The 13,535-nt window shown below is 43.3% G+C and overlaps 1 protein-coding gene across 20 annotated transcripts in view; it reads left to right on the top strand.

Annotated features, from left to right (window-relative positions):
• neb (nebulin) overlaps positions 1-13,535 on the top strand; it is a 347,384-nt gene that overhangs the window by 21,513 nt on the left and 312,336 nt on the right. For all 20 annotated transcript variants that reach the window (XM_085986921.1, XM_085986920.1, XM_085986925.1 and 17 more), the window contains 4 exons: positions 5,817-5,921; positions 6,062-6,166; positions 7,104-7,208; positions 10,334-10,438. In XM_085986921.1, the coding sequence (XP_085843047.1) occupies positions 5,817-5,921; positions 6,062-6,166; positions 7,104-7,208; positions 10,334-10,438 (420 nt within the window). The remainder of the gene's footprint in view (positions 1-5,816; positions 5,922-6,061; positions 6,167-7,103; positions 7,209-10,333; positions 10,439-13,535) is intronic.

Genomic DNA, 13,535 nt, shown 5'->3' on the forward strand with positions numbered 1-13,535 from the left:
TTCACTAGATGAACTGAAGGAATGTTTTTCTTTAGCTTCTAGCAGTTTCTAATCAGTGACGTTTTGATATAATTTGAAGAAAAGTTAGAGGACCAATTTCATATACTTTATTGAAGTAAAGGTTACAGTGAGTGCGTTTAAAATCAGTGCGGCTCTCTGTGTATGCATGTGCACGTGTGTCTGTAAGAGACAGATAGTGAGGAAAAGCACACACCTGTTGTAGCTTCAATTTTGTGTTGTATGAGTTTCAGAAAGCACATTCAGCTGAGAGAGACAGAGACTGGGTTGATTTTCAACTTTGACCCAAAATGGGCATAAATTCGATGACGCCACAGTTGGGAGACTTGAACCATTTTCAGGTTTGGGCCTCATTTGAATTTTACCACCAAACAGAGGCTCTGCTGCAGTTCACCGGTTTTAGATGGCGGAAATTCGTCCGACTTCTGCACAGAGCTGGCCGTCAGCTAAGGCCAATCGGGGAGAGAGCATGAATGCTCCTCTTGAACCCAGATTTAACCTATCTGTACTGTCCATTTCAATGGCCTTCATTGGTAACGTATGCCACACTTCTATTACCTATTTTGTGCAACAAAGTCCCACTTGACTTCCCTTCTTACTTTGGACCTTGTAATTCTAGTTTGGGGTTCACTGGCATTTTAAAAGCACTTGATATGCTTATCAAGAGGCCACACCCAATTGTTGTATATGCTTGAGATTGTGTTGCTTGGTTTTATCTAATTGTTAGATGGATGGCCTGTGACTGAGGATCCTGGCATTTATCTATATATATGTAAAACAGTATGTCTCTCTGTCTCTCTGTCTGTCTGTCTGTCCGGCTATACAATCAAAAGTTATAGAGCGTACCTACACATGTGCTATATCAAAAGAAAGCTCATCATTAGGGGACTCTTGTAGGTGTATTTACTTTTTGGTCAGACAAAAATTGTTCGCACATTATACAAAAAACCTTCAAAATTCCACTCATTATCCACTCATTAGCATTGACTGACGTCAAGGTCGACCAATCCTGTGCCGTCATGATTGACCAATCCTACAGTTCAGTCACCTGATGGTTGACCAATCGGTGTGTGTGTGGCGGGACTAATCGTTTTCATCTCAGGGATCTGTCAGCCATTATACAGCAGCTAGGGCAGCTAAAAACTTTGGTAATCCAGGTCAGTTTCATTTTTAAAAAAAATAAGATTTACCAAAAATGTTTTATAAGTACTTTAACTTTCATCTTTGAAGGTATTAAAAGCTAGAAATGTTTAGGTTAAAAAACAGTGCAAAACGGGCCTAGGCTTCTCCAACTGCCGACAGCCCAAATCCAGTCCCAGGCTCCCGGCCCACACATCCACCAGGCCCAAAAAAGCCCTGGAAACTGCCAACAACCCAAATCCAGTCCCAGGCTCCCAGCCCACACATCCACCAGCCCCAAAATTGCCCTGCAACACGGGGCTCCCCTGGTAGTCCTTTATATATTGATGAGACCTGAATGTTTGCAAATGTTATTCCTATTTTTAAAAAGGGAACTAGAGATAGAACAAGTCCAGGGAACTATAGACCAGTTAGCTTCACTTCAGTGGTAGGAAAGATAATGGAATCGTCACTCAAAGATGTAACAGAAAAACATCTAGAAACAGAAAATATATTAAACAGCAGTCAACATGGATTTCAAAAGTGAAGGACATGCTTGACCAACCTTTTTGAATTCTTTGAAAAAGTAACAGAAAGAGTAGACAAGGGTAATGTAGTAGATATAGTATATTTGGATTTTCAAAAGACCTTCATAGTAGAGTCATAAGGTCAGAGCAAGTGGAGTCAGGGGACAGGTAGCCAAATGGATAGCATACTGGCTATAGAATTATAGAATGGTTACAGCACAGAAGGAGGCCATTTGGCCCATTGAGCCCATGTCAGCTTTCTGCAAGTGCACTTCAGCCAGTCCCACTCCCCCGCCCTTTCCCCGTAGCCCTGCAAATTTTTTCCCTTCAGGTATTTATCCAATTCCCTTTTGAAAGCCACGATTGAGTCCACCTCCAACACCCTTTCAGGCAGTGCATTCCAGATCCGAGCTACTCGCTGTGTAAAAATTTTTTTCCTCGTGTCGCCTTTGGTTCTTTTGCCAATCCCCTTGAATTGGACACAATACTCCAGTCGAGGCTGAACCAGTGTTTTATAAAGGTTCATCATAACTTCCTTGCTTTTGGACTTTATGCCTCTATTTATAAAGCCCAGGATCCTGTTTGCTTTTTTAACTGCTTTCTCAACCTGTCCTGCCACTTTCAATGATTTGTACACATGTACCCCCAGTTCTGTCTGTTCATGCACCCCATTTAGGATTGTACCCTTTAGTTTATATTGCCCCTCCTCGTTCTTCCTACCAAAATGTATCACTTTTCTGCATTAAATTTCATCTGCCACGTGTCCGTCCATTCCACCAACCTGTCTATGTCTTCTTGAAGCCTATCTGGCCTGTAGTTGCTGGGTTTATCCTTACATCCTTTTTTGAACAAGGGTGTAACATTTGCAATTCTCCAGTCCTCTAGCACCACCCCCGTATCTAAGGAGGATTGGAAGATTATGGCGACTACCTCTGCGATTTCCTCCTTATCCGGCCTCAGCAGCCTAGGAAGCATCCTATCTGGTCCTGGTGACTTATCAACTTTAAGTTCCGACAGCCTTTCTAGCACCTACTGTATATCAATGTTTTACCTCATCTAATAACTCTATTACCGCCCCTTTCACTATGACTTTGGCAGCATCTTCTTCCTTGGTGAAGATAGATGAGAAGTACTCATTTAGTACCTCAGCTATGCCCTCTGCCTCCATGCGTAGGTCTCCTTTTTGGTCCCTAATCGGCCCCACCCCTCCTCTTACTACTCATTTACTATTTATATGCCTATAGAAGACTTTTGGATTCCCTTTTATGTTAGCTGCCAATCTATTCTCATACTCTCTCTTTGCCTCTCTTATTTGCTTTTACACTTCCCCTCTGAACTTTCTGTATTCAGCCTGATTCTCACTTGCATTCTCAACCTGACATCGGTCAGACGTGCTCTTTTTCTGCTTCATCTTACTACCTATCTCTTTCGTCATCCAGGGAGCTCTGACTTTGGTTGCCCTACCTTTCCCCCTCATGGGAATATATCTTGACTGTACCCGAACCATCTCCCCTTTAAAGGCAGTCCATTGTTTGATTACAGTTTTGCCTGCCAATCTTGGATTCTAATTTACCCGGGCCAGATCCATTCTCAACCCACTGAAATTGGCCTTCCTCCAATTAAGTATTTTTACTCTAGATAGGCTACAAAAACGAAAGTAGAGAGTAGGGGTTAAGGGTAGCTACTCAGACTGGCAAAAGGCGGGAAGTGGTGTTCCACAGGGATCGGTGCTGGGACCACTGTTGTTCACAATCTACATTAATGATTTGGACTTGGGAATCGGAAATACAATTTCAAAATTTGCGGACGTCACCAAATTGGGATGTGCAGTTAATACAGAGGAAAAGTGCGACAACATATAGGAAGCCATTAATAAACTTGCAAAATGGGCGTGTAATTGGCAAATTAATTTCAATATAGGTAAGTATGCGGTGGAGCATTTTGGTCACAAGAATAAGGAGGACACATTCTGCTTGGATAATAAGTGTCTGAATGGGGTAGAGGAGCAAAGGGATCTAGGGGTACAGATACACAAATCACTAAATGTAGCGATGCAGTTTAGCAAGGCCATAAAAAAAGCAAACAAAGCACTGGGGTTCATTTCTAGGGGGATAGAATTGAAAAGTAGAGAAGTTATGTTAACCTTGTATCGAACCTTGGTTAGACCACACTTGGAGTATTGTGCACAGTTCTGGTCTCCATATTATGAAAAGGATATAGAGGCATTGGAGAAGGTGCAAAAAAGATTTACTAGAATGTTACCAGAACTGAGAGGATATACTTATCAGGAAAAGCTGAACAGGCTGGGGCTCTTTTCTCTAGAAAGGAGAAGACTGTGTGGTGATCAGATAGAGGTCTTTAAGATAATGAAATGGTTTGATAAGGTAAATGTAGAGAAGATGTTTCCACTTGTGGGGGTGCCCAAAACTGGAGGTCATAACTATAAGATAATAAATCCAATAGGGAATTCAGGAGTGATAAGAATGTGGAAAGCGCTACTATAAGGAGTAGGTGAGGTGAATAACATAGATTCATTTAAGGGGAAGCTGTATAAGCGCATAGGGAGAAAGGAATAGAAAGCGGGGAATTATAGACCGGTAAGCCTAACATCGGTAGTGGGGAAAATGCTAGAGTCCATTATAAAATATGTAATAGCAGAGCACTTGGAAAACAGTGATAGGATCGGACAAAGTCAACATGGATTTACAAAAGGTAAATCGTGCTTGACTAATCTACTGGAATTTTTTGAGGATGTAACTGGTAGAATAGATAAGGGAGAACCAGTGGATGTGGTGTATTTGGACTTTCAGAAGGCTTTCGATAAGGTCCCGCATAAGAGATTAGCGTGTAAAGTTAAGGCACATGGGATTGGGGGCAAGGTACTGACTTGGATTGAGAACTGGTTGGCAGACAGGAAGCAAAGAGTTGGAATAAACGGGTCTTTTTCCGAGTGGCAGGCAGTGACTAGTGGGGTAACGCAGGGATCGGTCCTAGGACCCCAGCTATTCATAATATATATAAATGATCTAGATGAGGGAACTAGATGTAATATCTCCAAGTTTGCAGACGACACAAAGCTGGGTGGGCGTGTGTGCTGTGAGGAGGATGCCGAGAAACTCCAGTATGATTTGGACAGGTTGGGTGATTGGGCAGAAGCATGGCAGATGCAGTATAATGTGGATAAATGTGAGGTTATCCACTTTGGTGGCAAAAACAGGAAGGCAGATTATTATCTGAACTGCAATATTTTAGGAGAAGGGGAAGTGCAACGAGACGTGGGTGTCCTTGTGCACCAGTCACTGAAGGTAAGCATGCAGGTGCAGCAGGCGGTTAAGAAGGCAAATGGTATGTTGGCCTTTGTAGTGAGAGGGTTCAAGTACAGGAACAAGGGTGTCTTGCTGCAGTTGTACAGGGCCTTGGTGAGACCACACCTTGAGTACTGTGTGCAGTTTTGGTCGCCTTATCTGAGGAAAGATGTTCTTGCCATGGAGGGAGTGCAGCGAAGATTCACCAGACTGATGCAGTACCTGGGATGGCAGGAATGACGTATGAGGAGAGATTGGGTTGATTGGGCTTATACTCGCTGGAGTTTAGAAGAATGAGAGGGGATCTCATTGAAACTTATAAAATTCTGACAGGACTGGACAGACTAGATGCAGGAAGGCTGTTCCCAATGGCGGGGGAGTCCAGAACCAGGGGTCACAGTCTAAAGATAAGGGGTAAGTCATTTAGGACTGAGATGAGGAGGAATTTCTTCACCCAGAGAGTGGTGAACCTGTGGAATTCTCTGCCACAGAAGGCAGTGGAGGCCAATTCATTAAATATATTCAAGAAGGAGTTAGATATATTTCTTATGGCTAAAGGGATCAAGGGATATGGGGAGAAGGCAGGGACAGGGTACTGAGTTTGGATGATCAGCCATGATCTCATTGAATGGCGGAACAGGCTCAAGGGGCTGAATGGCCTACTCCTGCTCCTATCTTCTATGTTTAAGGATATGCTGATAGGGTTAGATGAAGAGGGGTGGAAGCATAACTGTTCGTGTGGAGCATAAATGCCGGCACAGACCAGTTGGGCCTGTTTCCATGCTGTAAACTCAATGTAACACTCTGAAATATTACATTCTGATTCTATTTTTTTTAATTATAAAAGGTCAAGTATCGCGCAGATGGTGACAAGACAAAGACTATGTGCCATGTTGATGGGTTGGCCCGAGACATCAGTCATGCCAAACATGTTTCCCAGTTAGTTAGCAAGGTAATGTGACTTACATCACATTGTCAACACAGAGATTGAGTCTTGTATATTTTATGCCTTATATAATTTTATTGTACAATACAATTCTACTGCATCTGCAAATCAGTTTAGTAACATCTCTACTGAACTGCTTATTCCAGGTATTATATAAACAGAAATGGGAAGAAACCAAGGATGTTTACCAATTGCCACCAGATGCTCCTGAGCTTGTGCGAGCTGTGAAATTTGCCAAAATATTCAGTCCGGTAAAGAAATCTTTTAATCAAGCAATGCCTTAGCAAATACCAAGCAAATTTTGTACTTGTGATTTACTCCATCTTTTGTCAGAATAATCACATAGATTTTAAACCAGCCACAAAATGGATAATATAGTTGCCATTGTGACCAAGAGGGACAGACCGTTCTGGGGGACTCTCGCTGTAAGCCTGGTGGGTGTCTTGCTGGAATGTCCGCAAACTAGCGAGACCCAGCCGTGAGAAATGTGCGAGTTTCTGGGATGGCCTTGTGGAGGTGGAGCTTCTGCCTGACCCTGCAAGGCCATCAACGGTATGAGGGTACAATTCTTCAAACAAAGATGTAACTTGCTTTGCCGTGTTCTCTTACTTCAGCCACCATCTTGTCCCGCGTTGCAATTTTCCAGTCGCCTGAAAATCCAGTCAACAGTTTTATCTGTTGCTCTAATGAAGCAATCAGATCAAAGTCTGCTAAAATATCTTCTGACTGGCTGAAAAAATAGACTTTCAAACCAATGTTCAGCCAATCAGATATTGAGATGGTTCCCAGGTTATCTCTTCCTAGAGTACCACTGGTGTCATTCCAGAGATGAACACTAGGAGAAGCATAAGAGTGAGACAGAGTGACTCACCCTGTAGGCAGGTGCCTGGTTTTCTCTCTGCTCCTTCCCAATAATGATGAGAAATATACCTTGTGAAAAATAATGGCCAAACACTCTGCATTCTACTTCACCGTACAGTGATTGAAGAAGCACCAATGGGTTATGTCGCAGGGCAACCTGCTGACAAGTACTTTTAATTGTTACTGTACTAGAGCAGGTGTATATTTCCAGTTCCAACATCTACGTCTGTTTTGTGCAAAACAATTATTTTCAATTAATATGTCACTATTAGAGTTATGGTTATCATTCAAAACTGAATTAATTTTGATTGCTTTTTTCCCTTGAAGAAATTATATAAAGAAGCCTGGGAGGAGGAAAAGACCCTCTACTTTCCTTACTCTGACAGTCCAGAGCTGAGACGGGTTGCCAGCGCACAGAAAGCTCTGAGTGAAGTAAGTAACTGGAACATTATGCACTCGGGTATTTGGGTGTGGGAGGTTTTCAGTTAATGATCATAAAGGTTAAAATGAGTTTTGATCATTTTCACAGTTATCAACAAAGAAAGGGCAGTGAAGAAGGAAAGCTTTACACAATCATCGAATGATACAGTACAGAAGGAGGCCATTTGGCCCATCGTTTCTGTGCTGGCTCTTTGAAAAAGCAATCCAAATAGTCCTACTCCCCTGCTCTTTCCCCAGCACCTTGCAAATTTTTCCTTTTCAAGTATCTATCCAATTCCCTTTTAAAAGTTGCTGCAATTTCAGAAACAAGTGATTCCCAGGATAGGTGGTTTACATGGTGTTTTAACATTAGAGACAGAAGTGCTGTAATTAGTTTACTAGGTAACTTCCATATAACAAAATAAAACAGAGAATCCACTGCTTAGTTCAAATACTTTTTCCTTCTGTCACTGTGGGGAAATATTCACTTAAAATTAAGAAACTTAAATTTAGTACAGGAAACTTTCAATTTAACGGCACCTAAATAACTGGAAATCTCAGTTAACCGGCAAAATTCAGGAGTAGGTTTTACTTCATATTTATTTGCCTTCTTCCATCTGTGCTGTGCAAGGGTGTGGCTGCAGCTGTTGCTAAGCTACAGAGACGCTTGAAACTTGTGTTCATTGTTCTACAGTTGTTGCTAAGCAACAGGGTTTGTTGCTTTATACGGAGCTGTCAGCTCTCCCTATCTTTTACTATAGCGTTCGGTTATCCGGAATTTTTGATGAACCAGCACCACGTCGGTCCCGTCCGTGCCGGATAAAAAAGTTTCCTGTAATGTCCAATATCTTTAAATTTCGTTCAACAATACAAAAGTTATTGTGTGGTTATTTTTTTTAAAAGCTGTCAGCGGAAAGGGTTAACTCCTTTGCAGGTTTGTAAAAAGGCGGAGCAAATATTGTCAGGCGCACGCAATTGCGTCACTTCATGCAAATTTTAAAAAACTTTCCTGATCGAAAAAGACAGTTGGGTTTTCACCATTTAATAGGTTAGTTAACTTCAATAGTTCCAATTTAATTCAGACCAATATCTTATTAACTAAACATGATGCAAAACAGATACAATAAAACAAAATAGCACATGCTTGCAGTGAACAGTAAATTACGTCATATTTCTTATTGTCCTTTCTTCAGATGCCTTTCCAAATGACTGTAAAAATACTGAATATAACTGGAGAAAAATTGGTTTTTCACATTTAAACAAATCAAATCAAACTGCTTTGGAAATTTCACCATAGCAACCGCGACTCCAAGGCTAAATCTTAGACTGAAACTTTAATCTTTTGTTAAACCTTTTGTTTTTCTCAGCTTTTCCACACCAGCTTAACTTAAATTGTAGGTCAAAGTTTTTTTTTTCTCCCACTCTCTCTCCTGCTCTTTATGCTTCTCCTCTCTATCTCCTGTTTGTTTCTCAAGTCTCCGCGTTTGGCGCAGAGGTGGGTTGTGTAAGCCAGTTTATATCCGGCTTCCACAAGTTTAATTTTCTTCTCATTCACTTGGGATGCTATCTCGTCCAAGCGCTTGGAGTACGACTCCGATAACCTCTTGACCCCCTGGACTCCTAACATCTCTAAGAGAGTGTTGGTGACTTTATCTCTTATAATAATAAGCACCCGCCATTTTGTTTTTGCTTTATAACCCAATATAGACCGAACCTGTCCCAACTCGTTTCTCCACAATAAAGCTTTTGCACTCCTGGTTGGCTCGCCACTGTTCGCTTGTAGAGATTACCAATCTCTTTCAAATTATCAGGATCGACTGCAAACCAATATGGTGGGAATATTGTGTTTAATCAGAGTTTAAGACAGTAAAAACATATGACCGTGACAAGCAGCTGGTACCAGTCCCGATTGGACAGACGGTTGACGTGCGTGAACAATTCTCCGGCTTACATTCTTTCTCCCTCTCGTCTAAAACCTCCAGAAATGGGTTGAGTCCGCTCCTGGAAGAGTGTTAGACCAGCTCCACTCTTGTATGGTTCTCCCTTCCACCATCTGTGCTAAGGGCTTTCCAGGTTTTTTCTCTTATACCCTTTTTTAGGGGTGGGCCTGATGTACAATATGGGCAGGACCATTTAACCTGTAAGGGCTCTTTCTAAACCAAGGTGCCCAATGGCACGTCGAGTTCTTTGTCTCAACTTCGAGATGAAGATCCTCCCTCCAGGAGGGGTCTTCACAGTCATTACACAGGCTTTATTGTTTATACGTTTCGAAGGTCTACCCATCGGAATTTCTGTTATCTCCCTTGTCCCTATCCTCCCTAGTCAGACATGCCATTCTCGGAAATCAGATGTTTGTAACTGCTTGTTATCAGTTATTTATGTTCATGTTGTTCATGCAGCTTTAGCTATGCAAAACTAGCTATTTCATGATCAGACTATTGTACCATGGAATGAATAATTAAATTCCCAAAGATATCTTCTATTCTATTCTCACACACTGGTTAACTTATGCATTTTAAAGCAGTTTTGTTAAACAAAGTCAAAATCCTAACTTAGCATTATAATATGGTTATTAGCAGTAATGGAAGAAACATAGGCATTAGGCCTTGGTTGGTCAAATTAAAGATACATAAAACAACCTTCCTAGCACACAAACAGCCTGGAAACAAGGCCATATATGACTCGTCACGGTGCAGAATGTTATAACATCCGCAGGGAACCAAAACACAAGCAGATTCTAAGCATCTATCTAGTTATTCTAAGACTAGTCCGAAGAGACTTTTTGTTTCCAGTTCTAATACCATCATGTAAACACAGCATTATTGGCGTCACAATTTTATCCGCAAATCATATACATTTTGGACACCGCTGATTTTTAACACTTTACTATATCTCTTTCAAATTCAGAATCAGCTATTTCAATGCCGTCTATTAAGTACTTACATTGCCAATTTTTTCCTTCCTGTGTGCATTAATTTATGCTCTTTAGTATTAAATATCATTTTTATTACCAATATGATAAATATCAAATTATTAAGCATAGGGAGAGGTGAATTGTCAACAGCACAATAAATCATTCACAGAATCGGGCTAATTATTTATTTTCACTAACCAAACGATTTCCTCCTTCCACCTAGATCCAATATAAGAAAGGACACAATGAACAAATGGCAAAGTACACTTCACTGGCAGACCCGCCAGATGTGCAGCTAGCCAAAAAGGTTTTCAACCAGCTCAGTGATGTGAGTAACAGCAACAGCAACTTGCATTCCTCTAGCACCTTTAAGAAAGAAAAATTGCTCCAAGGCGCTTCACAAAGGGGTAATCAGACAAGAATGGATGTCGAGCCAAAGAAGGAAATATTAGGCGGGGTGACTGAAAGCATAGTCAAAGGAGTGAGTTTTAAGGAGGGTCCTAAAGAAGGAGAGGCAGGAGGGTGGGAGAGTTTGAGGCAGAGAATTCCAGTGAGTGAGACTTAGGTGGCTGAAGGCATGGCCGCCAATGTTTGGGCGAAAGGAGTCGGATGCACAAGATTCCACGGTTGGGGGAATGCAGTGCTCTGGGGGAGTTGTAGGGCTGGAGGAAGTTGCAGTGATAGGGTTAAGGCTGTGAAGAGATTAAAGGCGTGGATGAGAATTTTAACTGGGAGCCAATGTAAGTCAACAAGGACAGGGGGTGACGGACATGATACAGGCAGCAGAGTGTTGGATGAACTGAAGTTTATGGAGGGTGGACAATGGGAGAACGGCCAGGAGAGCATTGGAACGGTCATGCCTGGAGATGACAAAGGCAGGGATGAGGGTTTCAGCAGCAGATGAAGTGTTGGACACCAGCACTGTTACAGAGGTGCAAGTTTGTGGTTCTTGTGATGGAGCGGATATGGGTCGGAAGCTCAGCTCAGGGTTGAATAGGATGCTGAGTTTATAAACAGTCTGGTTCAACCCAAGACCATGGCCAGGGAGAAGAATGGACAAGTGACAAATCAAATCAACTTTTATTGTCATTGTTAGTGCACAAGTGCAGTACAACGAAATGTAGGCTTGCGGCTCCTGAGAATGTACATTTGGATTAAGACATTTAAACATTCAACATACATTTGGCTTGTGGTATATTAACATAAACATAACCATAATAAAGTGCATTGGCAGATGTGCAGGCTTTAGAGTTTGTTTGTGGAGTTCAGTAGGATGACAGCCCTGGGAAAGAAGCTGTTCCTAAATCTGGTCGTACGGGTGCGAATGCATCTGTAGCGTCTCCCAGATGGCAGGAGGGTGAACAGACTGTGGCTGGGGTGGGTAGGGTCTTTGATGATGGACCGTGACCTCCGTAGACAGCGTTTCTGGTATATGTGCTCTGGTCGGTAGCCGGGTGCCAGTAATGCGTTGGGCAGTTTTGACTACCCACTGCAGGGCTTTCCGGTCATAGTAGCTATAGCTGCCATACCATACTGTGATACAGTTTGTCAGGATGCTCTCTATAGTGCAGCGGTAAAAGTTAGAGAGGATCAGGGATGACAGGTGACAGGTGACAAGCATAAAGGGGGAGAAATTCGGTACCTTAGCGCCTTCCATTATCACCTCCGGGGGGCGGGGGCAATAACGGGGCGCTAATGACTTACTGACCGAGCGCAGCAAAATGAACAACTCCCGCTAAATTGGCTGAGAGGTTTGCGGCGGCGATAGCACATTGCGCCATGATCTCCTGCGCCCGGAGATCGTGACGGCATTGTCCTGTGCATCGCCCTGTTGGCGCCCCGGGCCCAAACTTCAGTTCCGCCCCCTGCAGCATCGCCGGGCGACAACACCGACAGCTGCAGGAGGCGTAGTTCGGGAGGCCGAGCGCTTCGGGGATGCAAGTTAAAGGGGATGTATAAAAGGGAAAGTATAAAAATTGTTACAATGCATTATTTCAATTTTTTCCTTCGGCCGCGATTGATCAGCTCTGCTGGAGTGCGTGGGGCTGATCGAGCCGGATTGTGGCTGCCGTCGGGGACCAGCTCACTGGTCCCAATGCAGAGCCTGCAGCGATGGCCCTTCCCTTTAAGGGAGGAAGGAGCCTCGGATCGCGGCAGCGCTGCACGGAACATTATGCAGCGCTGCACCACTACCGCCCCGCCTGCGTCCTTTAGCGCTCTAGGGAGGAAGTGGAGCACGTGATTTAGTGCTCCACTTCCTTCCTGGGGTGCTAACAGCCAATTTAGGGGAAGCTCAGAATCATTAGTGCCTGGCGCTAATTTTTTAGGATCAAAAATTAGCGCCCCCAAATGGGGTGGTACCGAATTTCTCCCCCTGAGTCTGCAGGTGACGGCTTCAGTCTTGTCAATGTTTAACTGGAAGAATTTCGCGCTGGATGTTGGACAAGCAGTCTGACAACACATAGTCAATGCAAGTGCGAAGACAAATGCTGGAGAGGTAGAGGTGGGTTCTTCAGCATACACGTGGAAGTTGGCTCCATGTCTTCAGATTTTGTTGCTAAGGGGCTGGATGTAGATTAGAATGGGGTCAACAATAGATCCTTGGTGGAATCCAGGGTAATGGTATGAGGACAGGAAACAAAGTTATCGCTGGAGATGCCCTGGCTCATATGCCAGATACACTCAACTCAATCGAATTTCTCCCCTTTTTTTATGCTTGTCACTTGTCCATTCTTTTCCCTGGCCACGGTCTTGGGTTGAACCAGACTGTTCAAAGCCTCAGCATCCTAATCAACCCTGAGCGCAGCTTCCGACCCCATAACCTCTCCATCACAAGAACCTTCAACTTGAGAGCTGTAAAGATGGGGGCCATACAGGGGAACGGCCAGGATGGGAGAGAGTAAAGGCTTACCTGGGACAAGGGGACCAAAGTTGGAGGCGAGGGAGTAGTTGAGTAGACTGACAGCTGCAGAAGTATTGTAGGCGAATAGAGGGCCAAGGCTAGGCAGTTGGACAGTTTGCAATTGCAATTGTAAGTGACTTTGGGGAGCGTTTTTTCCAGGGGTGGACGCAGACGGAAGTGGGATTGGAAGGGAGTGGGGGGATGTGGGTGGTGACGGATATAAGGAACTGGTGGGAGATGGCATTGTCTGTGATTGAGACCACGGAAGTAGAAAAGCTATGTGAGATGTCAAGGCTGAAAGGATGGCTAGGAGTATAGGTACGCAAGTTTATAGGGGCGTAGAAGTTGAGGGAGGACAGGAGGGCAATTAAATCAGAAGATAGAAAAGCTGTTAAAATGGAGTCTGAAACCACTGAGGATGAGGAGTCACTCAGTGCAGATGCTGAAGGGAGAAACGAGGAAAGATATCTCAATGAGGAAAGATATCTCAATGAGAAACTTGAGGTTTGCTGCTGATGTCACT

This window comes from Somniosus microcephalus, chromosome 4, assembly GCF_052327205.1.
Source record: "Somniosus microcephalus isolate GS21.2 chromosome 4, FLI_Smic_1.0, whole genome shotgun sequence".
NCBI lineage: Eukaryota > Metazoa > Chordata > Chondrichthyes > Squaliformes > Somniosidae > Somniosus > Somniosus microcephalus.